Source organism: Engystomops pustulosus, chromosome 7 (assembly GCF_040894005.1).
Source record: "Engystomops pustulosus chromosome 7, aEngPut4.maternal, whole genome shotgun sequence".
Taxonomy (NCBI): Eukaryota; Metazoa; Chordata; class Amphibia; order Anura; family Leptodactylidae; genus Engystomops; species Engystomops pustulosus.
Genome location: NC_092417.1, coordinates 1,606,935 through 1,633,958, shown reverse-complemented (window position 1 = coordinate 1,633,958; position 27,024 = coordinate 1,606,935). Strand labels below are relative to the sequence as shown.

General features: G+C 60.0%; 1 protein-coding gene across 2 annotated transcripts; it reads left to right on the top strand.

The window, feature by feature from the left end:
* Positions 1 to 5,991: 5,991 nt before the first annotated feature.
* On the top strand, positions 5,992 to 25,558 carry PI4KB (phosphatidylinositol 4-kinase beta). 2 transcript variants are annotated; one of them, XM_072114423.1, is made up of 12 exons: positions 5,992 to 6,241; positions 16,625 to 17,505; positions 18,915 to 18,959; positions 19,645 to 19,872; positions 19,947 to 20,174; positions 20,252 to 20,361; positions 20,442 to 20,546; positions 23,886 to 24,009; positions 24,104 to 24,369; positions 24,453 to 24,585; positions 24,677 to 24,797; positions 24,868 to 25,558. In XM_072114423.1, exons 2-12 carry the CDS (start codon positions 16,651 to 16,653, stop codon positions 25,047 to 25,049), a joined length of 2,397 nt encoding a protein of 798 aa, XP_071970524.1. In that variant the 5' UTR covers positions 5,992 to 6,241; positions 16,625 to 16,650; the 3' UTR covers positions 25,050 to 25,558. The 2 variants fall into 2 exon arrangements, with proteins under 2 accessions (XP_071970524.1, XP_071970525.1); XM_072114424.1 differs by lacking the exon at positions 18,915 to 18,959 and having other exon boundaries at positions 5,993 to 6,241.
* Positions 25,559 to 27,024: the final 1,466 nt, after the last annotated feature.

Genomic DNA, 27,024 nt, shown 5'->3' with positions numbered 1-27,024 from the left:
TCTTCTGCTGCTGTAGCCCATCTGCCTCAGAGTTGGACGTATTGTGCGTTCAGAGATGCTCTTCTGCCTACCTTGGTTGTAACGGGTGGCGATTTGAGTCACTGTTGCCTTTCTATCAGCTCGAACCAGTCTGCCCATTCTCCTCTGACCTCTGGCATCAACAAGGCATTTCCGCCCACAGAACTGCCGCTCACTGGATGTTTTTCCTTTTTGGACCATTCTCTGTAAACCCTAGAGATGGTTGTGCGTGAAAATCCCAGTAGATCAGCAGTTTCTGAAATACTCAGACCAGCCCTTCTGGCACCAACAACCATGCCACGTTCACAGGCCACAAATCACCTTTCTTCCCCATACTGATGCTCGGGAGAACTGCAGGAGATTGTCTTGACCATGTCTACATGCCTAAATGCACTGCCGCCATGTGATTGGCTGATTAGAAATTAAGTGTTAACGAGCAGTTGGACAGGTGTACCTAATAAAGTGGCCGGTGAGTGTATATGCAGAGACATGTCTAATGGAAGAGATTTAGTGAAAAGTGGCCAAGTAAATCCAATCTGACTCCTACAAGTAACTGCAGTGAGCTCTGCACTGTGTATAAATACAGGATGTATATAGTGACTAGCTTAGCAGCTTCCATCACATCAATAAATAGTAGAAACCAGCAGTGAAACAAAAACAAGAAGTACAGTCTGTGCTTCCCTGCTGTGTAGATAGTGTTGGGAGAGCAGGGGAGGAGGCTGTAGAGGAGTCTATGATAAAGCCTGAAGTGTAGAGGGAGAGATGTTTGGCTGAATCACACACTGAGCTGCAGGGAACAGGGGAGCCCTTGTACCTCACTCTTCTGTGAAGGAGACTTCTGTATCCACAGATCTGCACACAAACAAGGCTCCTGCTAAGTACACACAGAGCAGCATCACATGACCTTGCCCCTCCAGAGTGAGCAGCAGACCCTACTCTCCAACAGTAAAAATCTGTCCAATTGAACATAATCAGCAGAAAGAGCAGAGACTGCTGCACACAGGGAGAGGCTAAACTGAGGAGGATCCCAGACACTACTGCACACAGGGAGAGGTTAACCTAAGGAAGATCCCAGAGACTGCTGAACACAGGCGGAGACTAAACTGAGGAGGATCCCAGAGACTGCTGCACACAGGGAGAGGTTAACCGAAGGAAGATCCCAGAGACTGCTGCACACAGAGAGAGGCTAAACTGAGGAGGATCCCAGAAACTGCTGTGCACAGGGAGGCTAAACTGGGGAGGATCCCAGAGACTGCTGCACACAGGGAGAGGCTAAACTGAGGAGGATCCCAGAGACTACTGCACACAGCGACAGGCTAAACTGAGGAGGATACTAGAAACTGCTGCACACAGGGAGAGGCTAAACTGAGGAGGATCCCAGAGACTGCTGCGCATAGGAAGAGGCTAAACTGAGGAGGAAGCCAGGAACTGCTGTGCACAGGGAGGCTAAACTGAGGAGGATCCCAGAGACTGCTGAACACAGGGAGAGGCTAAACTGAGGAGGATCCCAGAGTCTGCTGAACACAGGGAGAGGCTAAACTGAGGAGGATCCCAGAAACTGCTGTGCACAGGGACAGGCTAAACTGAGGAGGATCCCAGAGACTGCTGCTCACAGAGAGAGGCTAAACTGAGGAGGATCCCAGAAACTGCTGCACACAAGGAGAGGCTAAACTGAGGAGGATCCCAGAAACTGCCGTGCACAGGGAGAGGCTAAACTGAGGAGGATCCCAGAGACTGCTGCACACAGGGAGAGGCTAAACTGAGGAGGATCCCAGAAACTGCTGCACACAGGGAGAGGCTAAACTGAGGAGGATCCCAGAGACTGCTGCACACAGGGAGAGGCTAAACTGAGGAGGATCCCAGAGACTGCTGCACACAGGGAGAGGCTAAACTGAGAAGGATCCAAAAGACTGCTGCACACAGGGAGAAGCTAAACTGAGGAGGATCCCAAAGACTGCTGCACACAAGGAGAGGCTAAACTGAGGAGGATCCCAGAGACTGCTGCACACAGGGAGAGGCTAACCTGAAGAGGATCCCAGAGACTGCTGCACACAAGGAGAGGCTAAACTGAGGAGGATCCCAGAGATTGCTGTGCACAGGGAGAGGCTATTCTGAGGAGGATCCCAGACACTGCTGCACACAGGGAGAGGTTAACCTAAGGAAGATCCCAGAGACTGCTGAACACAGGCGGAGGCTAAACTGAGGAGGATCCCAGAGACTGCTGCACACAGGGAGAGGTTAACCGAAGGAAGATCCCAGAGACTGCTGCACACAGGGAGAGGTTAACCGAATGATGATCCCAGAGACTGCTGCACACAGGGAGAGGCTAAACTGAGGAGGATCCCAGAGTCTGCTGTACACAGGGAGAGGCTAAACTGAGGAGGATCCCAGAAACTGCTGTGCACAGGGACAGGCTAAACTGAGGAGGGTCCCAGAGACTGCTGCTCACAGACAGAGGCTAAACTGAGGAGTATCCCAGAAACTGCTGCACACAAGGAGAGGCTAAACTGAGGAGGATCCCAGAAACTGCCGTGCACAGGGAGAGGCTAAACTGAGGAGGATCCCAGAAACTGCCGTGCACAGGGAGAGGCTAAACTGAGGAGGATCCCAGAGACTGCTGCACACAGGGAGAGGCTAAACTGAGGAGGATCCCAGAAACTGCTGCACACAGGGAGAGGCTAAACTGAGGAGCATCCCAGAGACTCCTGCACACAGGGAGAGGCTAAACTGAGGAGGATCCCAGAGACTGCTGCACACAAGGAGAGGCTAAACTGAGGAGGATCCCAGAAACTGCTGCACACAGGGAGAGGCTAAACTGAGGAGGATCCCAGAGACTGCTGCACACAGGGAGAGGCAAACCTGAAGAGGATCCCAGAGACTGCTGCACACAAGGAGAGGCTAAACTGAGGAGGATCCCAGAGATTGCTGTGCACAGGGAGAGGCTATTCTGAGGAGGATCCCAGACACTGCTGCACACAAGGAGAGGTTAACTGAAGGAAGATCCCAGAGACTGCTGCACACAGAGAGGCTAAACTGAGGAGGATCCCAGAAACTGCTGCACACAGGGAGAGGCTAAACTAAGGAGGATCCCAGAGACTACTGCACACAGCAACAGGCTAAACTGAGGAGGATACTAGAAACTGCTGCACACAGGGAGAGGCTAAACTGCGGAGGATCCCAGAGACTGCTGCGCATAGGAAGAGGCTAAACTGAGGAGGATACTAGAAACTGCTACACACAGGGAGAGGCTAAACTGGGGAGGATCCCAGAGACTGCTGAACACAGAGAGAGGCTAAACTGAGGAGGATCCCAGAAACTGCTGCACACAGGGAGAGGTTAAACTGAGGAGGATCTGCTGCACACAGGGAGAGGCTAAACTGAGGAGGATCCAAAAGACTGCTGCACACAGGGAGAGGCTAAACTGAGGAGGATCCCAGAGACTGCTGCACACAATGAGAGGCTAAACTGAGGATGATCCAGACCCCGCTGCACACAGGGAGAGGCTAAACTGAGGATGATCCTAGACACTACTGCACACAGAGAGAGGCTAACCTGAGGAGGATCCCAGAGTCTGCTGAACACAGAGAGAGGCTAAACTGAGGAGGATCCCAGAAACTGCTGCACACAGGGAGAGGCTAAACTGAGGAGGATCCCAGAAACTGCTGTGCACAGGGAGAGGCTAAACTGAGGAGGATCCCAGAGACTGCTGCACACAGGGAGAGGTTAAACTGAGGAGGATCCCAGAGACTGCTGCACACAGGGAGAGGCTAAACTGAGGAGTATCCCAGAAACTGCTGCACACAGGGAGTGGCTAAACTGAGGAGGATCCCAGGGACTGCTGCACACAGGGAGAGGCTAAACTGAGGAGGATCCCAGAGACTGCTGCACACAGGGAGAGGCTAAACTGAGGAGGATCCCAGAAACTGCTGCACACAGGGAGTGGCTAAACTGAGGAGGATACCAGGGACTGCTGCACACAGGGAGAGGCTAAACTGAGGAGGATCCCAGGGACTGCTGCACACAGGGAGAGGCTAAACTGAGGAGGATCCAAAAGACTGCTGCACACAGGGAGAAGCTAAACTGAGGAGGATCCCAAAGACTGCTGCACACAAGGAGAGGCTAAACTGAGGAGGATCCTAGAGATTGCTGTGCACACGGAGAGGCTATTCTGAGGAGGACCCTGACACTGTTGAGCTCTGTGCCCTCTGCAGTGTTGGATAGTTTCCAAGTGCATTGTGAGAGTGTCCTCACACTGCTTTGCTCCCTGCATTAGGATGCATTACAGCCTCTCCATTCTAAATATTCAGCCAGCAGCCTATTACTATTTTTATTCTCCGCAGATGGGAGGAGTTCAGCACAGAGCACAGCAGTGTGAGGACACCCCATGTGTATGCTATGGTTCTTATTATAGTGGCTGCAGTCTATATGCGGAGCACAGAGCACAGCAGTGTGAGGACACCCCAGTGTGTATGCTATGGTTCTTATTATAGTGGCTGCAGTCTATATGCAGAGCACAGAGCACAGCAGTGTGAGGACACCCCAGTGTGTATGCTATGGTTCTTATTATAGTGGCTGCAGTCTATATGCGGAGGCAGAGCACAGCAGTGTGAGGACACCCCCGTGTGTATGGTATGGTTCTTATTATAGTGGCTGCAGTCTATATGCGGAGGCAGAGCACAGCAGTGTGAGGACACCCCGTGTGTATGGTATGTTTCTTTTTAAAGTGGCTGCAGTCTATATGCAGAGCGCAGAGCACAGCAGTGTGAGGACACCCCGTGTGTATGCTATGGTTCTTATTATAGTGGCTGCAGTCTATACGCAGAGCACAGAGCACAGCAGTGTGAGGACACCCCCGTGTGTATGCTATGGTTCTTAATATAGTGGCTGCAGTCTATACGCGGAGCACAGAGCACAGCAGTGTGAGGACACCCCGTGTGTATGGTATGGTTCTTAATATGGTGGCTGCAGTCTATATGTGGAGCACAGAGCACAGCAGTGTGAGGACACCCCCGTGTGTATGCTATGGTTCTTATTATAGTGGCTGCAGTCTATATGCGGAGCGCAGAGCACAGCAGTGTGAGGACACCCCGTGTGTATGGTATGGTTCTTATTATAGTGGCTGCAGTCTATATGCGGAGCACAGAGCACAGCAGTGTGAGGACACCCCGTTTGTATGCTATGGTTCTTATTATAGTGGCTGCAGTCTATATGCAGAGCACAGCAGTGTGAGGACACCCCGTGTGTATGCTATGGTTCTTATTATAGTGGCTGCAGTCTATATGCGGAGCACAGAGCACAGCAGTGTGAGGACACCCCCGTGTGTATGATATGGTTCTTATTATAGTGGCTGCAGTCTATATGCAGAGCACAGCAGTGTGAGGACACCCCTGTGTGTATGGTATGGTTATTATTATAGTGGCTGCAGTCTATATGCGGAGCGCAGAGCACAGCAGTGTGAGGACACCCCCGTGTGTATGCTATGGTTCTTAATATAGTGGCTGCAGTCTATATGCGGAGCGCAGAGCACAGCAGTGTGAGGACACCTCGTGTGTATGCTATGGTTCTTATTATAGTGGCTGCAGTCTATATGCGGAGCACAGAGCACAGCAGTGTGAGGACACCCCTGTGTGTATGCTATGGTTCTTATTATAGTGGCTGCAGTCTATATGCGGAGCACAGAGCACAGCAGTGTGAGGACACCCCTGTGTGTATGCTATGGTTCTTATTATAGCGGCTGCAGTCTTTATGCAGAGCACAGAGCACAGCAGTGTGAGGAGGCCATTCTCTACCATCAGGTGCGTTTTCTGTCTCCAGGTGTGCACACAGTGATGTCAGAGCCTCCAGCAATGCAGCATGCTGGGAGTTGTAGTGCACACATCACTGCTGGAACCGGCGGGATAGTCCTCCACAGCCCGGCACGTCTACCCTTCTCCCTAGTCTCTATGGTGATTTCCATGACGTTCAATGCGCGGCTCGTGTACTCGCTGGTATCCTGACGGGCGCTCTGTACAGAGGGGCGGACTCTGTGGTGCTGGGGGAGACGCTCTGTACCGCGCTGTCAGTGGAGGAGCTCACACTCTATGGTGCGCTGTCTGGCCCGTGTTGTCAGTCTCTATGGTGTGAGGAGGAGAAGAGCCGGGGATGGCGGAGGAAGACGCAGGGCCGGGAGCGCTGAGCACCAAGAGCGACATGGACGACAGCGAGTGACCGGAGGAGGGGGAAGGTGAGCGGAGAGAGGGAACGGGGGAGAGACCACCGGGAGGAGAGAGACCACCGGGAGGAGAGGGAGAGAGAGAGACCACCGGGAGGGAGGAGAGGGAGAGAGAGAGAGACCACCGGGAGGAGAGGGAGAGAGAGAGACCACCGGGAGGAGAGGGAGAGAGACCACCGGGAGGAGAGGGAGAGAGACCACCGGGAGGAGAGGGAGAGAGAGACCACCGGGAGGAGAGGGAGAGAGAGACCACCGGGGAGGAGAGGGAGAGAGAGAGAGACCACCGGGAGGAGAGGGAGAGAGAGACCACCGGGGAGAGGGAGAGAGAGAGACCACCGGGAGGAGAGGGAGAGAGAGAGAGACCACCGGGAGGAGAGGGAGAGAGAGAGAGACCACCGGGAGGAGAGGGAGAGGGAGAGAGACCACCGGGAGGAGAGGGAGAGGGAGACCACCGGGAGGAGAGGGAGAGAGAGAGAGACCACCGGGAGGGGGAGAGAGACCACCGCGAGGAGAGGGAGAGAGACCACCGCGAGGAGAGGGAGAGAGACCACCGGTAGGAGAGGGAGAGAGACCACCGGGAGGAGAGGGAGAGAGACCACCGGGGAGGAGGAGAGGGAGGGAGAGACCACCGGGAGGAGAGGGAGAGAGAGACCACCGGGGAGGAGAGGGAGAGAGAGACCACCGGGGAGGAGGAGAGGGAGAGAGAGACCACCGGGGAGGAGGAGAGGGAGGGAGAGACCACCGGGAGGAGAGGGAGAGAGAGACCACCGGGAGGAGAGGGAGAGAGAGAGACCACCGGGGAGGAGAGTGAGAGAGAGACCACCGGGGAGGAGAGTGAGAGAGAGAGAGACCACCGGGGAGGAGGAGAGGGGGAGAGAGACCCCCGGGGAGGAGGAGAGGGAGAGGGAGACCACCGGGGAGGAGGAGAGGGGGAGAGAGACCACCGGGGAGGAGGAGAGGGGGAGAGAGACCACCGGGGAGGAGGAGAGGGAGAGAGAGACCACCGGGGAGGAGGAGAGGGAGAGAGAGACCACCGGGGAGGAGGAGAGGGAGAGAGAGACCACCGGGGAGGAGAGGGGGAGAGAGAGAGACCGCCGGGAGGGAGGAGAGGGAGAGAGAGACCACCGGGGGGAGGAGAGGGAGAGAGAGAGACCGCCGGGGAGGAGGAGAGGGAGAGGGAGACCACCGGGGAGGAGGAGAGGGAGAGAGAGAGAGACCACCGGGGAGGAGAGTGAGAGAGAGACCACCGGGGAGGAGAGTGAGAGAGAGACCACCGGGGAGGAGAGTGAGAGAGAGACCACCGGGAGGAGAGTGAGAGAGAGACCACCGGGAGGAGAGAGAGAGAGACCGCCGGGGAGGAGGAGAGGGAGAGAGACCGCCGGGGAGGAGGAGAGGGAGAGAGAGACCACCGGGGAGGAGGAGAGGAAGAGAGAGACCGCCGGGGAGGAGGAGAGGGAGAGAGAGAGAGAGACCGCCGGGGAGGAGGAGAGGGAGAGACCACCGGGGAGGAGGAGAGGGAGAGAGAGAGAGAGACCACCGGGGAGGAGGAGAGGGAGAGAGAGAGACCGCCGGGGAGGAGGAGAGGGAGAGAGAGAGACCGCCGGGGAGGAGGAGAGGGAGAGAGAGAGACCGCCGGGGAGGAGGAGAGGGAGAGAGAGAGACCGCCGGGGAGGAGGAGAGGGAGAGAGAGAGACCACCGGGGAGGAGGAGAGGGGGAGAGAGAAACCGCCGGGGAGGAGGAGAGGGAGAGAGAGACCGCCGGGGAGGAGGAGAGGGAGAGAGAGACCACCGGGGAGGAGGAGAGGGAGAGACCACCGGGGAGGAGGAGAGGGAGAGACCACCGGGGAGGAGGAGAGGGAGAGACCACCGGGGAGGAGGAGAGGGAGAGAGAGAGACCACCGGGGAGGAGGAGAGGGAGAGAGAGAGACCACCGGGGAGGAGGAGAGGGAGAGAGAGAGACCACCGGGGAGGAGGAGAGGGAGAGACCACCGAGGAGGAGAGGGAGAGGGAGAGACCACCGAGGAGGAGAGGGAGAGAGAGAGACCACCGAGGAGGAGAGGGAGAGAGAGAGACCACCGGGGAGGAGGAGAGGGAGAGAGAGACCACCGGGGAGGAGGAGAGGGAGAGAGAGAGACCACCGGGGAGGAGGAGAGGGAGAGACCACCGGGGAGGAGGAGAGGGAGAGACCACCGGGGAGGAGGAGAGGGAGAGACCACCGGGGAGGAGGAGAGGGAGAGAGAGAGACCACCGGGGAGGAGGAGAGGGAGAGAGAGAGAGACCGCCGGGGAGGAGGAGAGGGGGAGAGAGAGACCGCCGGGGAGGAGGAGAGGGGGAGAGAGACCACCGGGGAGGAGGAGAGGGAGAGAGAGAGACCACCGGGGAGGAGGAGAGGGAGAGAGAGAGACCACCGGGGAGGAGGAGAGGGAGAGGGAGAGACCACCGGGGAGGAGGAGAGGGAGAGACCACCGGGGAGGAGGAGAGGGAGAGACCACCGGGGAGGAGGAGAGGGAGAGAGTGAGACCACCGGGGAGGAGGAGAGAGAGAGAGACCACCGGGGAGGAGGAGAGGGAGAGAGAGAGACCACCGGGGAGGAGGAGAGGGAGAGAGAGAGACCACCGGGGAGGAGGAGAGGGAGAGAGAGAGACCACCGGGGAGGAGGAGAGGGAGAGAGAGAGACCACCGGGGAGGAGGAGAGGGAGAGAGAGAGACCACCGGGGAGGAGGAGAGGGAGAGAGAGAGACCACCGGGGAGGAGGAGAGGGAGAGAGAGAGACCACCGGGGAGGAGGAGAGAGAGAGAGACCACCGGGGAGGAGGAGAGGGAGAGAGAGAGACCACCGGGGAGGAGGAGAGGGAGAGAGAGAGACCACCGGGGAGGAGGAGAGGGGGAGAGAGAGACCACCGGGGAGGAGGAGAGGGGGAGAGAGAGACCACCGGGGAGGAGGAGAGGGAGAGACCACCGGGGAGGAGGAGAGGGAGAGAGAGAGACCACCGGGGAGGAGGAGAGGGAGAGACCACCGGGGAGGAGGAGAGGGAGAGACCACCGGGGAGGAGGAGAGGGAGAGAGAGAGACCACCGGGGAGGAGGAGAGGGAGAGAGAGAGACCACCGGGGAGGAGGAGAGGGGGAGAGAGAGACCACCGGGGAGGAGGAGAGGGAGAGAGAGAGAGAGAGACCACCGGGGAGGAGGAGAGGGGGAGAGAGAGACCACCGGGGAGGAGGAGAGGGGGAGAGAGAGACCACCGGGGAGGAGGAGAGGGAGAGACCACCGGGGAGGAGGAGAGGGAGAGACCACCGGGGAGGAGGAGAGGGAGAGACCACCGGGGAGGAGGAGAGGGAGAGAGAGAGACCACCGGGGAGGAGGAGAGGGAGAGACCACCGGGGAGGAGGAGAGGGAGAGACCACCGGGGAGGAGGAGAGGGAGAGAGAGAGACCACCGGGGAGGAGGAGAGGGAGAGAGAGAGACCACCGGGGAGGAGGAGAGGGGGAGAGAGAGACCACCGGGGAGGAGGAGAGGGAGAGAGAGAGAGAGAGACCACCGGGGAGGAGGAGAGGGAGAGAGAGAGACCACCGGGGAGGAGGAGAGGGAGAGACCACCGGGGAGGAGGAGAGGGAGAGACCGCCGGGGAGGAGGAGAGGGAGAGAGAGAGACCGCCGGGGAGGAGGAGAGGGGGAGAGAGAGACCGCCGGGGAGGAGGAGAGGGAGAGAGAGAGACCGCCGGGGAGGAGGAGAGGGAGAGAGAGAGACCGCCGGGGAGGAGGAGAGGGAGAGAGAGAGACCGCCGGGGAGGAGGAGAGGGAGAGAGAGAGACCGCCGGGGAGGAGGAGAGGGAGAGAGAGAGACCGCCGGGGAGGAGGAGAGGGAGAGAGAGAGACCGCCGGGGAGGAGGAGAGGGAGAGAGAGAGACCGCCGGGGAGGAGGAGAGGGAGAGAGAGAGACCGCCGGGGAGGAGGAGAGGGAGAGAGAGAGACCACCGGGGAGGAGGAGAGGGAGAGAGAGAGAGACCGCCGGGGAGGAGGAGAGGGGGAGAGAGAGACCACCGGGGAGGAGGAGAGGGGGAGAGAGAGACCACCGGGGAGGAGGAGAGGGAGAGACCACCGGGGAGGAGGAGAGGGAGAGACCACCGGGGAGGAGGAGAGGGAGAGACCACCGGGGAGGAGGAGAGGGAGAGAGAGAGACCACCGGGGAGGAGGAGAGGGAGAGACCACCGGGGAGGAGGAGAGGGAGAGACCACCGGGGAGGAGGAGAGGGAGAGAGAGAGACCACCGGGGAGGAGGAGAGGGAGAGAGAGAGACCACCGGGGAGGAGGAGAGGGGGAGAGAGAGACCACCGGGGAGGAGGAGAGGGAGAGAGAGAGAGAGAGACCACCGGGGAGGAGGAGAGGGAGAGAGAGAGACCACCGGGGAGGAGGAGAGGGAGAGACCACCGGGGAGGAGGAGAGGGAGAGACCACCGGGGAGGAGGAGAGGGAGAGACCACCGGGGAGGAGGAGAGGGAGAGACCACCGGGGAGGAGGAGAGGGAGAGACCACCGGGGAGGAGGAGAGGGAGAGACCACCGGGGAGGAGGAGAGGGAGAGACCACCGGGGAGGAGGAGAGGGAGAGAGAGAGACCACCGGGGAGGAGGAGAGGGAGAGACCACCGGGGAGGAGGAGAGGGAGAGACCACCGGGGAGGAGGAGAGGGAGAGAGAGAGACCACCGGGGAGGAGGAGAGGGAGAGAGAGAGACCACCGGGGAGGAGGAGAGGGGGAGAGAGAGACCACCGGGGAGGAGGAGAGGGAGAGAGAGAGAGAGAGACCACCGGGGAGGAGGAGAGGGAGAGAGAGAGACCACCGGGGAGGAGGAGAGGGAGAGACCACCGGGGAGGAGGAGAGGGAGAGACCGCCGGGGAGGAGGAGAGGGAGAGAGAGAGACCGCCGGGGAGGAGGAGAGGGGAGAGAGAGACCGCCGGGGAGGAGGAGAGGGGGAGAGAGAGACCGCCGGGGAGGAGGAGAGGGAGAGAGAGAGACCGCCGGGGAGGAGGAGAGGGAGAGAGAGAGACCGCCGGGGAGGAGGAGAGGGAGAGAGAGAGACCGCCGGGGAGGAGGAGAGGGAGAGAGAGAGACCGCCGGGGAGGAGGAGAGGGAGAGAGAGAGACCGCCGGGGAGGAGGAGAGGGAGAGAGAGAGACCGCCGGGGAGGAGGAGAGGGAGAGAGAGAGACCGCCGGGGAGGAGGAGAGGGAGAGAGAGAGACCGCCGGGGAGGAGGAGAGGGAGAGAGAGAGACCGCCGGGGAGGAGGAGAGGGTGAGAGAGAGACCGCCGGGGAGGAGGAGAGGGAGAGAGAGAGACCGCCGGGGAGGAGGAGAGGGAGAGAGAGAGACCGCCGGGGAGGAGGAGAGGGAGAGAGAGAGACCGCCGGGGAGGAGGAGAGGGAGAGAGAGAGACCGCCGGGGAGGAGGAGAGGGAGAGAGAGAGAGAGAGAGAGAGAGACTGCCGGGGAGGAGGAGAGAGAGAGAGAGAGACTGCCGGGGAGGAGGAGAGAGAGAGAGAGAGAGAGAGACTGCCGGGGAGGAGGAGAGAGGGGAGAGAGAGAGAGAGAGAGAGAGAGACTGCCGGGGAGGAGGAGAGAGGGGAGAGAGAGAGAGAGAGAGAGAGAGAGACTGCCGGGGAGGAGGAGAGAGGGGAGAGAGAGAGAGAGAGAGACTGCCGGGGAGGAGGAGAGAGGGGAGAGAGATAGAGACTGCCGGGGAGGAGGAGAGAGAGAGAGACTGCCGGGGAGGAGGAGAGAGAGAGAGACTGCCGGGGAGGAGGAGAGAGGGGAGAGAGAGAGAGACTGCCGGGGAGGAGGAGAGAGGGGAGAGAGAGAGAGAGAGAGAGACTGCCCGGGAGGAGGAGAGAGGGGAGAGAGAGAGAGAGAGAGAGACTGCCCGGGAGGAGGAGAGAGGGGAGAGAGAGAGAGAGACTGCCCGGGAGGAGGAGAGAGAGAGAGAGAGAGAGACTGCCGGGGAGGAGGAGAGAGGGGAGAGAGAGAGAGAGAGAGAGAGAGAGACTGCCGGGGAGGAGGAGAGAGGGGAGAGAGAGAGAGACTGCCGGGGAGGAGGAGAGAGAGAGAGACTGCCGGGGAGGAGGAGAGAGGGGAGAGAGAGAGAGACTGCCGGGGAGGAGGAGAGAGGGGAGAGAGAGAGAGAGAGAGAGACTGCCCGGGAGGAGGAGAGAGGGGAGAGAGAGAGAGAGAGAGAGACTGCCCGGGAGGAGGAGAGAGGGGAGAGAGAGAGACTGCCCGGGAGGAGGAGAGAGGGGAGAGAGAGAGAGACCGCCGGGGAGGAGGAGAGGGACCACCGGGAGGAGGGGTGGGGGGGAAGAGACCACAGGGGAGGAGGAGAGGGGGGAGAGAGAGACCGCCGGGGAGGAGGAGAGGGGGGAGAGAGAGACCGCCGGGGAGGAGGAGAGGGGGGAGAGAGAGAGACCACAGGGGAGGAGGAGAGGGGGGAGAGAGAGACCGCCGGGGAGGAGGAGAGGGGGGAGAGAGAGACCGCCGGGGAGGAGGAGAGGGGGGAGAGAGAGAGACCACAGGGGAGGAGGAGAGGGGGAGAGAGACCACCGGGGAGGGGGGGAGACCACCGGGAGAGGGACCACCGGGAGGAGGGGTGGGGGGGAAGAGACCACAATGGGGGGAGGTCTGTCTCTAGGGGAGTCATGTGAGGTGGATGACTCTGGTCAGTCCTGGTCATGTGATGTGGTATGTGTCACATGATGTCATCACCGCTCACAGGAAGTGTTGTGTAATCACATGTCTGAGCTGTCCTAGAGATCTAGCGACCCAGCAGCTTGCGCTCTAGCTGTGCGGTCACCTCTCTCTCTCTCTGTAGTCAGGGTGTAGGTGGCGGCTGGGCCCCGGAGCTTGCGCTCTAGCTGTGCGGTCACCTCTCTCTCTCTGTAGTCAGGGTGTAGGTGGGGGCTGGGCCCCGGAGCTTGCGCTCTAGCTGTGCGGTCACCTCTCTCTCTGTAGTCAGGGTGTAGGTGGGGGCTGGGCCCCGGAGCTTGCGCTCTAGCTGTGCGGTCACCTCTCTCTCTGTGTAGTCAGGGTGTAGGTGGGGACTGGGCCCCGGAGCTTGCTCTCTAGCTGTGTGGTCACCTCTCTCTCTCTGTAGTCAGGGTGTAGGTGGGGGCTGGGCCCCGGAGCTTGCGCTCTAGCTGTGCGGTCACCTCTCTGTAGTCAGGGTGTAGGTGGGGGCTGGGCCCCGGAGCTTGCGCTCTAGCTGTGCGGTCACCTCTCTCTCTCTCTCTGTAGTCAGGGTGTAGGTGGGGGCTGGGCCCCGGAGCTTGCGCTCTAGCTGTGCGGTTACCTCTCTCTCTGTGTAGTCAGGGTGTAGGTGGGGGCTGGGCCCCGGAGCTTGCGCTCTAGCCGTGCGGTCACCTCTCTCTCTGTAGTCAGGGTGTAGGTGGGGGCTGGGCCCCGGAGCTTGCGCTCTAGCTGTGCGGTCACCTCTCTCTCTCTGTAGTCAGGGTGTAGGTGGGGACTGGGCCCCGGAGCTTGCTCTCTAGCCGTGCGGTCACCTCTCTCTCTCTGTAGTCAGGGTGTAGGTGGGGGCTGGGCCCCGGAGCTTGCGCTCTAGCTGTGCGGTCACCTCTCTGTAGTCAGGGTGTAGGTGGGGGCTGGGCCCCGGAGCTTGCGCTCTAGCTGTGTGGTCACCTCTCTCTCTCTGTAGTCAGGGTGTAGGTGGGGGCTGGGCCCCGGAGCTTGCGCTCTAGCTGTGCGGTCACCTCTCTGTAGTCAGGGTGTAGGTGGGGGCTGGGCCCCGGAGCTTGCGCTCTAGCTGTGCGGTCACCTCTCTCTCTCTCTCTGTAGTCAGGGTGTAGGTGGGGGCTGGGCCCCGGAGCTTGCGCTCTAGCTGTGCGGTTACCTCTCTCTCTGTGTAGTCAGGGTGTAGGTGGGGGCTGGGCCCCGGAGCTTGCGCTCTAGCTGTGCGGTCACCTCTCTCTCTCTGTAGTCAGGGTGTAGGTGGCGGCTGGGCCCCGGAGCTTGCGCTCTAGCTGTGCGGTCTCCTCTCTCTGTGTAGTCAGGGTGTAGGTGGGGGCTGGGCCCCGGAGCTTGCGCTCTAGCCGTGCGGTCACCTCTCTCTCTCTGTGTAGTCAGGGTGTAGGTGGGGGCTGGGCCCCGGAGCTTGCGCTCTAGCTGTGCAGTCTCCTCTCTCTCTGTGTAGTCAGGGTGTAGGTGGGGGCTGGGCCCCGGAGCTTGCGCTCTAGCTGTGCGGTCACCTCTCTGTCTCTCTGTAGTCAGGGTGTAGGTGGGGGCTGGGCCCCGGAGCTTGCGCTCTAGCTGTGCGGTCACCTCTCTCTCTCTGTAGTCAGGGTGTAGGAGGGGGCTGGGCCCCGGAGCTTGCGCTCTAGCTGTGCGGTCACCTCTCTGTCTCTCTGTAGTCAGGGTGTAGGTGGGGGCTGGGCCCCGGAGCTTGCGCTCTAGCTGTGCGGTCACCTCTCTCTCTCTGTAGTCAGGGTGTAGGTGGGGGCTGGGCCCCGGAGCTTGCGCTCTATCTGTGCGGTCTCCTCTCTCTCTCTGTAGTCAGGGTGTAGGAGGGGGCTGGGCCCCGGAGCTTGCGCTCTAGCTGTGCGGTCACCTCTCTCTCTGTAGTCAGGGTGTAGGTGGGGGCTGGGCCCCGGAGCTTGCGCTCTAGCCGTGCGGTCACCTCTCTCTCTCTGTGTAGTCAGGGTGTAGGTGGGGGCTGGGCCCCGGAGCTTGCGCTCTAGCTGTGCAGTCTCCTCTCTCTCTGTGTAGTCAGGGTGTAGGTGGGGGCTGGGCCCGGAGCTTGCGCTCTAGCTGTGCGGTCACCTCACTCTGTAGTCAGGGTGTAGGTGGGGGCTGGGCCCCGGAGCTTGCGCTCTAGCTGTGCAGTCACCTCTCTCTCTGTGTAGTCAGGGTGTAGGTGGGGGCTGGGCCCCGGAGCTTGCGCTCTAGCCGTGCGGTCACCTCTCTCTCTCTGTAGTCAGGGTGTAGGTGGGGGCTGGGCCCCGGAGCTTGCGCTCTAGCTGTGCGGTCACCTCTCTCTCTCTGTAGTCAGGGTGTAGGTGGGGGCTGGGCCCCGGAGCTTGCGCTCTAGCTGTGCGGTCACCTCTCTGTAGTCAGGGTGTAGGTGGGGGCTGGGCCCCGGAGCTTGCGCTCTAGCCGTGCGGTCACCTCTCTCTCTGTGTAGTCAGGGTGTAGGTGGGGGCTGGGCCCCGGAGCTTGCGCTCTAGCCGTGCGGTCACCTCTCTCTCTGTGTAGTCAGGGTGTAGGTGGGGGCTGGGCCCCGGAGCTTGCGCTCTAGCCGTGCGGTCACCTCTCTCTCTGTGTAGTCAGGGTGTAGGTGGGGGCTGGGCCCCGGAGCTTGCGCTCTAGCTGTGCGGTCACCTCTCTCTCTCTCTCTGTGTAGTCAGGGTGTAGGTGGGGGCTGGGCCCCGGAGCTTGCGCTCTAGCCGTGCGATCACCTCTCTCTCTGTGTAGTCAGGGTGTAGGTGGGGGCTGGGCCCCGGAGCTTGCGCTCTAGCTGTGCGGTCTCCACTCTCTCTCTCTGTAGTCAGGGTGTAGGTGGGGGCTGGGCCCCGGAGCTTGCGCTCTAGCTGTGCGGTCACCTCTCTCTCTCTATAGTCAGGGTGTAGGTGGGGGCTGGGCCCCGGAGCTTGCGCTCTAGCTGTGCGGTCTCCTCTCTCTGTAGTCAGGCTGTAGGTGGGGGCTGGGCCCCGGAGCTTGCGCTCTAGCTGTGCGGTCACCTCTCTGTGTAGTCAGGGTGTAGGTGGGGGCTGGGCCCCGGAGCTTGCGCTCTAGCTGTGCGGTCACCTCTCTCTCTGTGTAGTTAGGGTGTAGGTGGGGGCTGGGCCCCGGAGCTTGCGCTCTAGCTGTGCGGTCACCTCTCTGTTGTCAGGGTGTAGGTGAGGGCTGGGCCCCGGAGCTTGCGCTCTAGCTGTGCGGTCACCTCTCTCTCTGTAGTCAGGGTGTAGGTGGGGGCTGGGCCCCGGAGCTTGCGCTCTAGCTGTGCGGTCACCCCCCTGTAGTCAGGGTGTAGGTGGCGGCTGTAGTCGCGCTGTAGACCCGTCTGACATGTTTGCTCGGTGACGTCACGGCTCGTACACTTTGGTGTCTCGGGTGTCGCTCAGTTTCCATGTAACATTACTCCGGCATCTATTGTCTCTGTGTCCTCGGACTCCGCACATCCTGAAGGCACCGTCCACGTCCATGGGGCTGTGAGGAGGATGTGGCGGGGCGGCCTTTCCGGGGGCATCCCTCTGGTCAGGGTAGATCTGTGTCCTGAGGGGGAGCACTGCGGTGAGTGCTGGATGGGAGAAGTAGCAGTGTCCAGGGGCGGCTGCGGAGGGGGATAGGATGGCGGAGCGGGGTCTCTGAGGGTTGTATGATTGTTACCTGCTTTCCCTTTCTCTTTCAGAGCCTTTTTTTGGGGTGAGTCTTAAGATGGGCGACGCCATGGTGGAACCAGCAGCAGTTAATTCGTCGGAGCAGGCGCCCTCACCCGGTGGTGGGAGTCCTCTGTGCGTCATTACGGAGGGGGTGGTGTCTCTGGTCATAGACCCCCACGTGGCCCAGAAGGCCTGCGAGGATGTCCTGGAGAAGGTGAAGCTCATGCACAGCGCCTCCTCCGAAAGCCTGGACAAAGAAGAGGCCGCCGAGCACACGACCAATGGCGATGCCTCCCGGATTTACGAGGAGGATGAGACTCTGACCGACATCAACAGCGTGAAGAACGCCCGCCGGAGGCAGAAGAACAACTCGGCCAAGCAGTCGTGGCTCCTGCGGCTGTTTGAGTGCAAGCTTTTCGATATTTCCATGGCCATCTCGTACCTGTACAACTCCAAGGAGCCGGGCGTGCAGGCCTACATCGGGAACCGCCTCTTCTACTTCCGAAACGAGGATGTGGACTTCTACCTTCCACAGCTCCTCAACATGTACATCCACATGGACGAGGATGTGGGCGACGCCATCAAGCCCTACGTGGTGCACCGCTGCCGGCAGAGCATCAACTTCTCCCTGCAGTGCGCCTGGCTGCTGGGGGCCTACTCCTCCGACATGCACATCTCCACACAGCGCCATTCCCGCGGCACCAAGCTGCGCAAACTCATCCTGTCTGACGAGCTGAAGCCGGCCCACAGGAAACGGGAAGTGCCCACCCTCAGCCTGGCACCGGACACCGGGCTCTCCCCCTCCAAGAGGACCCACCAGAGGTCCAAGTCCGATGCCACCGTCAGCATCAGCCTCAGCAGCAACCTAAAGAGGACGGCCAGCAACCCCAAGGTGGAGAACGACGACGAGGTGAGCTATGGAGGGGCCCCACATGTGATAATGTCCCCAGAGCCCCCTCCCAATCACTGCCTGTGCTGCCCGCCTCCTGTGCACTCGGCTCTACGCCACCTGCTTTTTTCTTTGTATAAAGACTTCCTGTGAGGTGGGGAGATGATGGTGAGGTGGAGGACAGGAGGGAGGATGAGGGGGACCGGTGAGGTGGAGGACAGGTGGGAGGGGGTGGAGGCCAGGAGGATGAGGGGGTGGAGGACAGGTGGGAGGGGGTGGAGGCCCGGAGGATGAGGGGGGGGTGGAGGCCCGGAGGATGAGGGGGGGGGGGTGGAGGCCCGGAGGATGAGGGGGGGGGGGGGGGTGGAGGCCCGGAGGATGAGGGGGGGGGTGGAGGCCCGGAGGATGAGGGGGGGGGGGGTGGAGGCCCGGAGGATGAGGGGGGGGGGGTGGAGGCCCGGAGGATGAGGGGGGGGGGGTGGAGGCCCGGAGGATGAGGGGGGGGGGTGGAGGCCCGGAGGATGAGGGGGGGGGGGTGGAGGCCCGGAGGATGAGGGGGGGGGGGGGTGGAGGCCCGGAGGATGAGGGGGGGGGGTGGAGGCCCGGAGGATGAGGGGGGGGGTGGAGGCCCGGAGGATGAGGGGGGGGGTGGAGGCCCGGAGGATGAGGGGGGGGGGTGGAGGCCCGGAGGATGAGGGGGGGGGGTGGAGGCCCGGAGGATGAGGGGGGGGTGGAGGCCCGGAGGATGAGGGGGGGTGGAGGCCCGGAGGATGAGGGGGGGTGGAGGCCCGGAGGATGGCGGCGGAGGACAGGGGGGAGGGGCTGCGGTATCTGTACGATGAGGGGGGGGGGTGAGGCGGAGGACGGGGGGGGAGGGGCTGCGGTATCTGTACGATGAGGGGGGGTGAGGCGGAGGACAGGGGGGAGGGGCTGCGGTATCTGTACGATGAGGGGGGGGTGAGGCGGAGGACGGGGGGGAGGGGCTGCGGTATCTGTACGATGAGGGGGGGGTGAGGCGGAGGACAGGGGGGAGGGGCTGCGGTATCTGTACGATGAGGGGGGGGAGGTCGAGGACAGGGGGAAGGGCTGCGGTATCTGTACGATGAGGGTCACAGTCGCTTGGAGTGAAATCTTCAGTGTCCTCTGTACAGGTTGATGTGACGTCTTGGCTTTGTGTGCTTGGTTGAGTTGTTGCTTTCTGTTATCAGCCAGTCTGGAGTATTGGCTCATACAGGACGTGCTGCCTCTGTAGCCCCTCTGAAGCTGTAACACCAGGCCCGGCGCAGGCTAATACATCTGGATCCATAAATATGTGCCCCCCCCCCCTGCTGCTCATAAAGGGGCGGGGCCTGTGGTAGTGATGATGTCATAATAACCTGAGCTGCTAAACCTCTCCCTTTCTCTCCTCGCCCCCTATTCCCCCCTCCCAGGACCTCTCCTCCAGCTCGGACAGCCTCGATAGGTCGTTCTCCTCCGTAAGTGGCGCTTTTCTGTAGTCGGCTGAGGGTCTTCTTAGCTTCTTCTTCTCCGATCAGCATTTCCTCTGCAGGGGGACGTGCTGCACATGCCCCCCTCCCACCACCGCCTGCCCCCGCATGCAGGGGGCGCCAGGAGTTGTGGCCAGTATTTGGCAGCCTCCTCCATCATGGCCGCCCTCTGGCTGCTTGTGCTTGTGAGCCGTGTCCTGTGTCTGCACCGCGCATGTTGTGTCTGCTCCGGCCGCATGTCGGGATAGTACCGCTAGGGGGCGCCTCCCAGCCGCCATCATGCATCTGGACCCCTCCGCCATCATGCATTGTGGTGATGCTGGGGGGTCCGGACCCTCCCTTCACGCTCTGTAGTATCGTCCTGCCAGGGTGGTGCTCTCTGTTATCAGCCAGAGGAAATGCTGCTCCTGTCTCCATGTGATTCCTGGTGGAGAATGAACCAATGACTCGTGTGTCTCCTGTCTCTCATCCTCCGTTCTGTCTTTCTGTTATTGGAGATGATGGGGGTAGTTGTGTAATGGAGCCCGGTGGCTCTCGCTCTCATTGTTACCCTGGGAGCTGACAATCTACACATCCCCTAGAGGATTCTGGGAGCTGAGCAGGAGGCTCATGGATGGTCCTGGCATTGGGCCCCTTCCTGGTTTGTGACTGTCCCTGTGTCCTTCCTCCGTAGCCGGTCCGGCTGGCCCCGGAGAGGGAGTTCATCAAGTCCCTCATGGCCATCGGGAAGAGACTAGCCACCCTCCCCACCAAGGAGCAGAAGACGCAGCGTCTCATCTCCGAGCTGTCGCTGCTCAACCACAAGCTGCCGGCCCGTGTCTGGCTGCCCACCGCCGGCTTTGACCACCATGTAGTGCGGGTGCCCCACACCCAGGCCGTGGTGCTGAACTCCAAGGACAAGGTAAGTCGTCTTCTGATGGTAGGTCCCTCTGCCCCTTCCTGCGACCACACGTAACACTTGTACTAATGTTCTAGGCTCCATATTTAATCTATGTGGAAGTTCTAGAGTGTGAAAACTTTGAAACTTCCACGGTTCCGGTCCGGATTCCAGAGAACCGGATCCGCAGCACGCGTTCGGTGGAGAACCTTCCGGAATGTGGCATCACCCATGAGCAGAGGGCCAGCAGCTTCACCACGGTCCCCAATTATGACAATGATGATGAGGCCTGGTCTGTGGATGACATTGGGGAGCTGCAGGTGGAGGTGGGTCCTGCCCCTCGGACGACCTACCCCCGGATCTTAAGCCCCCGGTCCATGAACGTATATTGTTCCCTTTTCAGCTCCCGGAGCTCCACACCAACAGCTGTGACAACATCTCGCAGTTCTCCGTGGACAGTATCACCAGCCAGGAGAGCAAGGAGCCCGTGTTCATCGCTGCTGGGGACATCCGGTGAGGAGCGGCACACCCATCATGCTGGGGCACCCCAGGGGGACAGCCGATCCCTGACCACCCTCTTTATTCCCACACAGGAGGCGTCTCTCCGAGCAGCTCGCTCACACGCCAACCACCTTCCGGAGGGATCCAGAGGACCCGTCTGCTGTAGCTCTCAAGGAACCATGGCAGGAAAAAGTCAGGTACGAGGGGGGGGGGGCCTCCTTAGATGATTGGGAAGGCCCTCTCTTCCCGGGTTGGGGTCTCCTTAGATGATTGGGAAGGCCCTCTCTCCCCGGGTTGGGGTCTCCTTAGATGATTGGGAAGGCCCTCTCTCCCCGAGTTGGGGTCTCCTTAGAGGATTGGGAAGGCCTTCTCTGCCCGGGTTGGGGTCTCCTTAGAGGATTGGGAAGGCCCTCTCTGCCCGGGTTAGGGTCTCCTTAGATGATTGGGAAGGCTCTCTCTCCCCGGGTTGGGGTCTCCTTAGATGATTGGGAAGGCCCTCTCTCCCCGGGTTGGGGTCTCCTTAGATGATTGGGAAGGCCCTCTCTCCCCGGGTTGGGGTCTCCTTAGATGATTGGGAAGGCCCTCTCTCCCCGGGTTGGGGTCTCCTTAGATGATTGGGAAGGCCCTCTCTCCCCGGGTTGGGGTCTCCTTAGATGATTGGGAAGGCCCTCTCTCCCCGGGTTGGGGTCTCCTTAGATGATTGGGAAGGCCCTCTCTCCCCGGGTTGGGGTCTCCTTAGATGATTGGGAAGGCCCTCTCTCCCCGGGTTGGGGTCTCCTTAGATGATTGGGAAGGCCCTCTCTCCCCGAGTTGGGGTCTCCTTAGAGGATTGGGAAGGCCCTCTCTCCCCGGGTTGGGGTCTCCTTAGATGATTGGGAAGGCCCTCTCTCCCCGGGTTGGGGTCTCCTTAGATGATTGGGAAGGCCCTCTCTCCCCGGGTTGGGGTCTCCTTAGATGATTGGGAAGGCTCTCTCTCCCCGGGTTGGGGTCTCCTTAGATGATTGGGAAGGCCCTCTCTCCCCGGGTTGGGGTCTCCTTAGATGATTGGGAAGGCCCTCTCTCCCCGGGTTGGAGTCTCCTTAGATGATTGGGAAGGCTCTCTCTCCCCGGGTTGGGGTCTCCTTAGATGATTGGGAAGGCTCTCTCTCCCCGGGTTGGGGTCTCCTTAGATGATTGGGAAGGCCCTCTCTCCCCGGGTTGGGGTCTCCTTAGATGATTGGGAAGGCCCTCTCTCCCCGGGTTGGGGTCTCCTTAGATGATTGGGAAGGCCCTCTCTCCCCGGGTTGGGGTCTCCTTAGATGATTGGGAAGGCCCTCTCTCCCCGGGTTGGGGTCTCCTTAGATGATTGGGAAGGCTCTCTCTCCCCGGGTTGGGGTCTCCTTAGATGATTGGGAAGGCCCTCTCTCCCCGCGTTGGGGTCTCCTTAGATGATTGGGAAGGCTCTCTCTCCCCGGGTTGGGGTCTCCTTAGATGATTGGGAAGGCCCTCTCTCCCCGGGTTGGGGTCTCCTTAGATGATTGGGAAGGCCCACTCTCCCTGGGTTGGGGTCTCCTTAGATGATTGGGAAGGCCCTCTCTCCTCGGGTTGGGGTCTCCTTAGATGATTGGGAAGGCCCTCTCTCCCCGCGTTGGGGTCTCCTTAGATGATTGGGAAGGCTCTCTCTCCCCGGGTTGGGGTCTCCTTAGATGATTGGGAAGGCTCTCTCTCCTCGGGTTGGGGTCTCCTTAGATCAGTGATGGCTAACCTATGGCACTGGTGCCAGAGGTGGCACTCAGAGCCCTTTCTGTGGGCACTCAGGCCATCACCAGAGAGGTCTCCAGGTATCTTCCTGCAGTCCCAGACAGCCCAATACTTGCTGTGCACAGAAGTATTTTAAAGTGCCAGTGCTATCTGGGACTATTTTCTGCTTTATTGGTGTCCTCAGGTGCTGGTATCAATGAAAGCTGTGACAGAGAAGCGAGTATAAATCATAAATTAAATTTCTGTGTTGGCACTTTGTGATAAATAAGCGGGTCTTTGTTGTAGTTTGGGCACTCGGCCTCTAAAAGGTTTGCCATCACTGCCTTAGATGATTGGGAAGGCCCCCTCTCCCCGGGTTGGGGTCTCCTTAGATGATAGGGTAGGCCCTCTCTCCCCGGGTTTGGGTCTCCTTAGATGATTGGGAAGGCCCTCTCTGCCCGGGTTGGGGTCTCCTTAGAGGATTGGGAAGGCCCTCTCTCCCCGAGTTGGGGTCTCCTTAGAGGATTGGGAAGGCCCTCTCTTCCCGGGTTGGGGTCTCCTTAGATGATTGGGAAGGCCCTCTCTCCCCGGGTTGGGGTCTCCTTAGAGGATTGGGAAGGCCCTCTCTCCCCGGGTTGGGGTCTCCTTAGATGATTGGGTAGGCCCTCTCTCCCCGGGTTGGGGTCTCCTTAGATGATTGGGAAGGCCCTCTCTCCCCGGGTTGGGGTCTCCTTAGATGATTGGGAAGGCCCTCTCTCCCCGGGTTGGGGTCTCTTTAGATGATTGGGAAGGCCCTCTCTCCCCGGGTTGGGGTCTCCTTAGATGATTGGGAAGGCCCTCTCTCCCCGGGTTGGGGTCTCCTTAGATGATTGGGAAGGCCCTCTCTCCCCGGGTTGGGGTCTCCTTAGATGATTGGGAAGGCCCTCTCTCCCCGGGTTGGAGTCTCCTTAGATGATTGGGAAGGCCCTCTCTCCCCGGGTTGGAGTCTCCTTAGATGATTGGGAAGGCTCTCTCTCCCCGGGTTGGGGTCTCCTTAGATGATTGGGAAGGCCCTCTCTCCCCGGGTTGGGGTCTCCTTAGATGATTGGGAAGGCCCTCTCTGCCCGGGTTGGGGTCTCCTTAGAGGATTGGGAAGGCCCTCTCTCCCCGAGTTGGGGTCTCCTTAGAGGATTGGGAAGGCTCTCTCTCCCCGGGTTGGGGTCTCTTTAGATGATTGGGAAGGCCCTCTCTCCCCGGGTTGGGGTCTCCTTAGATGATTGGGAAGGCCCTCTCTCCCCGGGTTGGGGTCTCCTTAGATGATTGGGTAGGCCCTCTCTCCCCGGGTTGGGGGTCTCCTTAGATGATTGGGAAGGCCCTCTCTGCCCGGGTTGGGGTCTCCTTAGAGGATTGGGAAGGCCCTCTCTCCCCGGGTTGGGGTCTCCTTAGATGATTGGGAAGGCCCTCTCTGCCGGGTGGGGGGGAGGTTCAGTTGGGTTTAGGTGGGTTTTTGCTGTAGGGTTTTTCTAGGGATTAGTGGGCTCAGCAGAGGTGGTGCGAGTAGATCTGCAGGGGTGGTGCTTCTCAGCAGGTTGAGGGAGGGACCCTTTCTGCAGGGGTGTGGCATCTGTCAGTGATGGGTTTCAGTAAAAGTATAGGAAGACTTTTCCTGAATATATTTCTGTGAGTGTAAATGAGGACTGTGGTTTAAGGGATTTTCTGTGAGTCTCCTCTTCAGGGGTGGGGCCTGTCCTCTTCAGGGGTGGGGCCTGTCCTCTTCAGGGGTGGGGCCATCTGCTCTCATGATATAAGCTGTGGCTTATCCTGGCTTCTCTTCACAGGCGGATTCGGGAGGGGTCTCCCTACGGCCACTTCCCCAACTGGAGGCTCTTGTCTGTCATTGTAAAGTGCGGTGATGACCTCCGCCAGGAGCTATTGGCCTTCCAGGTCCTCAAACAGCTGCAGGTCAGTGTGCGTCCCCTCGGTACATGTTGGGGGTGGGGGGAGATGTATATAATAATATGTATATAATATAATTTGTTGTCCTTGCTGTTGTCAGTCGATATGGGAGACGGAGCGCGTTCCTCTGTGGATCCGGCCGTACAAGATCCTGGTGATCTCTGCGGACAGCGGGATGATCGAGCCGGTGGTGAACGCCGTGTCCATCCATCAGGTGAAGAAGCAGTCCCAGCTGTCGCTGCTCGATTACTTCCTCCAGGAACACGGCAGCTGCACCACCGAGGCCTTCCTCACCGCGCAGCGCAACTTTGTGCAGAGCTGCGCCGGCTACTGCCTGGTGTGCTACCTGCTGCAGGTCAAGGACAGGTGAGGGGTCAGAGGACGGACAGGGGGGCTGGAGGTGAGACCCCCGAGCTGTGACATCACTCATCTTTATGTCCACCCCCCAGGCACAATGGTAACATCCTCCTGGACGCCGAGGGACACATCATACACATAGATTTCGGCTTCATCCTCTCCAGTTCTCCTCGGAATCTCGGATTTGAGACCTCGGCGTTCAAGCTGACGTCAGAGTTTGTGGATGTGAGTGTAGAATGGGCCAGAACTCTGCAGAACCCGTGTCTCCTGTGTTTGGTCTGGGTGGGGTCACACCAGTCTCCCCTTTATTCGGCAGGTGATGGGGGGGCTGGACGGAGACATGTTTAATTACTACAAGATGCTGATGCTCCAGGGTCTGATCGCCGCTCGCAAGCACATGGATCGCGTGGTCCAGGTGGTGGAGATCATGCAGCAGGGTAAGTCCTTGTCCCGGATCCGGGCCGGTCCCACCCTCCGCTGTGCACTGAGCTCATCCTCTTCCTGCAGGTTCCCAGCTGCCATGTTTCCACGGCTCCAGCACGATCCGGAACCTGAAGGAACGTTTCCACATGAACATGACTGAGGAGCAGCTGCAGGTTCTGGTGGAGCAGATGGTGGATGGAAGTATGAGGTCCATCACCACCAAGCTGTACGACGGCTTCCAGTACCTGACCAATGGCATCATGTGATCACTGTGACAGCGGCTGTGGCCGCGCCGAATGTACAGACTGCACGAGGGGGGGCGGAGACCACTATGCAGCCGCATCCTTCAGTATTCCTAACCGGATCTACAGTGTTCTGCCCGGCCGCCCCCTTCCCCCGCACAATCATGATTCATTATAATCTTATGTTACTATAACTCCTCCCCTAATCATTCAGCTCCGCCCGTGCATGGGGCTGACTCCACCCACTACGCCGTTTTCTAGATGTAACCTGCTCCGACATCACGGAAATTTATTATTATTTTTTTTTTGTTTTAATTTAAATGATTTTATTGATGGAAGAGAGAGACGGCTTTATTTCAGGTCCCCATCCCCCCCTATGTAATAAAGCCAGGACCCCCCCACCTCCATTCCTGGAGCGGGAGGCCGGAGGGGTCACCACGCTCGTCTTTGTTAGGGTTGGGAGGGATCTTTTTAAGAACTGATGAGTCTTGAAAACTTTCATGTTTACTTTGTATTAAAACGAGATAATCCAGCACAGTCTGTCTGGTGGTGATTACAGGATTGTCCGACCCCCTGAGGGTGGGACGCCTTCTATAGGATCTGCGGGGGTCAACATGGACTCCCACATAATCTGCCCCCCCTGCCTGAGAGGTTGTGGGGAGGTTGTCCGATTCTTGCCGGTGGGACACTTCCTATAGGACCTTCTGGGGTCACCACGGAAAGCCTGTGGAAGATCCCACATAATCTGCCCTCCATCGGTGGTCGTGGGGAGGTTGTCCGATTCCTGCCGGTGGGATGCTTACTATAGGACCTTCTGGGGTCAGCATGGAAAGCCTGCGGGAGACTCCTGCATAGTCTTCCTCATCTGTTCTCCATCCAGCGCTCAGGGTAGAGGGTGATGGCCCAGCATAGCCGTGTCCGCCCTGTACTCTGCCCTTGCGATGGTGGAGGATAGTCTGCACGGTGCTATGACTAGTCCTCTACCTAATCCTGAAAGCTGCCTCTGTCTGGTCCTGACCCAGTAAACCAGAACGTACGTGGCTGTTATTGTTACGTATCGCTCTCATACTGGTCGCTCCTCGTGGCCCAGAACTCTCTGATGACCTACGTGAAGATGGCCGACGCTCGAAGAAGATTCACAACAACCTGACACTGACCACAGATGTACTGGACCCATGTTCTGGTGAAACCTTATTGGGTCTGAAGGTGGCTGTAACTAGGTGAAGAGATAAATGGATTCGGCCTACAAGGGTAGTGAGAGCTACAAGTGATGGAGGAAACTACGAAGCCGACCTGTGTGACCTCTATGACTAAGAGCGGAGAAGGGTAAAGGCGTAACCACAAAGGACGGACAGCGGGACCAACACCATTCACCTGCCTCCTCCTATTCATGATCTCACAGTATAAAACAGCCGGACAACACAGGAGGAGCGCAGGATACAGCCGGACAACACAGGATACAGCCGGACAGTACAGGGGGAGCACAGGATACAGCCGGACAGTACAGGGGGAGCACAGGATACAGCCGGACCCTACAGGAGGAGCGCAGGATACAGCCGGACAGTACAGGAGGAGCACAGTATACAGCTGGACCCTACAGGAGGAGCGCAGGATACAGCCAGACAGTACAGGAGGAGCACAGTATACAGCTGGACCCTACAGGAGGAGCGCAGGATACAGCCGGACCCTACAGGAGGAGCGCAGGATACAGCCGGACAGTACAGGAGGAGCGTAGGATACAGCCGGACCCTACAGGAGGAGCGCAGGATACAGCCGGACCCTACAGGAGGAGCGCAGGATACAGCCGGACAGTACAGGAGGAGCGCAGGATACAGCCGGACCCTACAGGAGGAGCGCAGGATACAGCCGGACAGTACAGGAGGAGCGTAGGATACAGCCGGACAGTACAGGAGGAGCGTAGGATACAGCCGGACAGTACAGGAGGAGCGCAGGATACAGCCCGACCCTACAGGAGGAGCGTAGGCTATAACCGGACAGT

Coding starts and splice junctions, on each gene's coding strand:
- PI4KB (XM_072114423.1), top strand. CDS start 16,651: ATGGGCGACGCCATGGTGGAACCAGCAGCAGTTAATTCGTCGGAGCAG. Junction 17,506..18,914: donor AGGTGGAGAACGACGACGAG/GTGAGCTATGGA, acceptor CCCCCCTCCCAG/GACCTCTCCTCCAGCTCGGA. Junction 18,960..19,644: donor TCGATAGGTCGTTCTCCTCC/GTAAGTGGCGCT, acceptor CTTCCTCCGTAG/CCGGTCCGGCTGGCCCCGGA.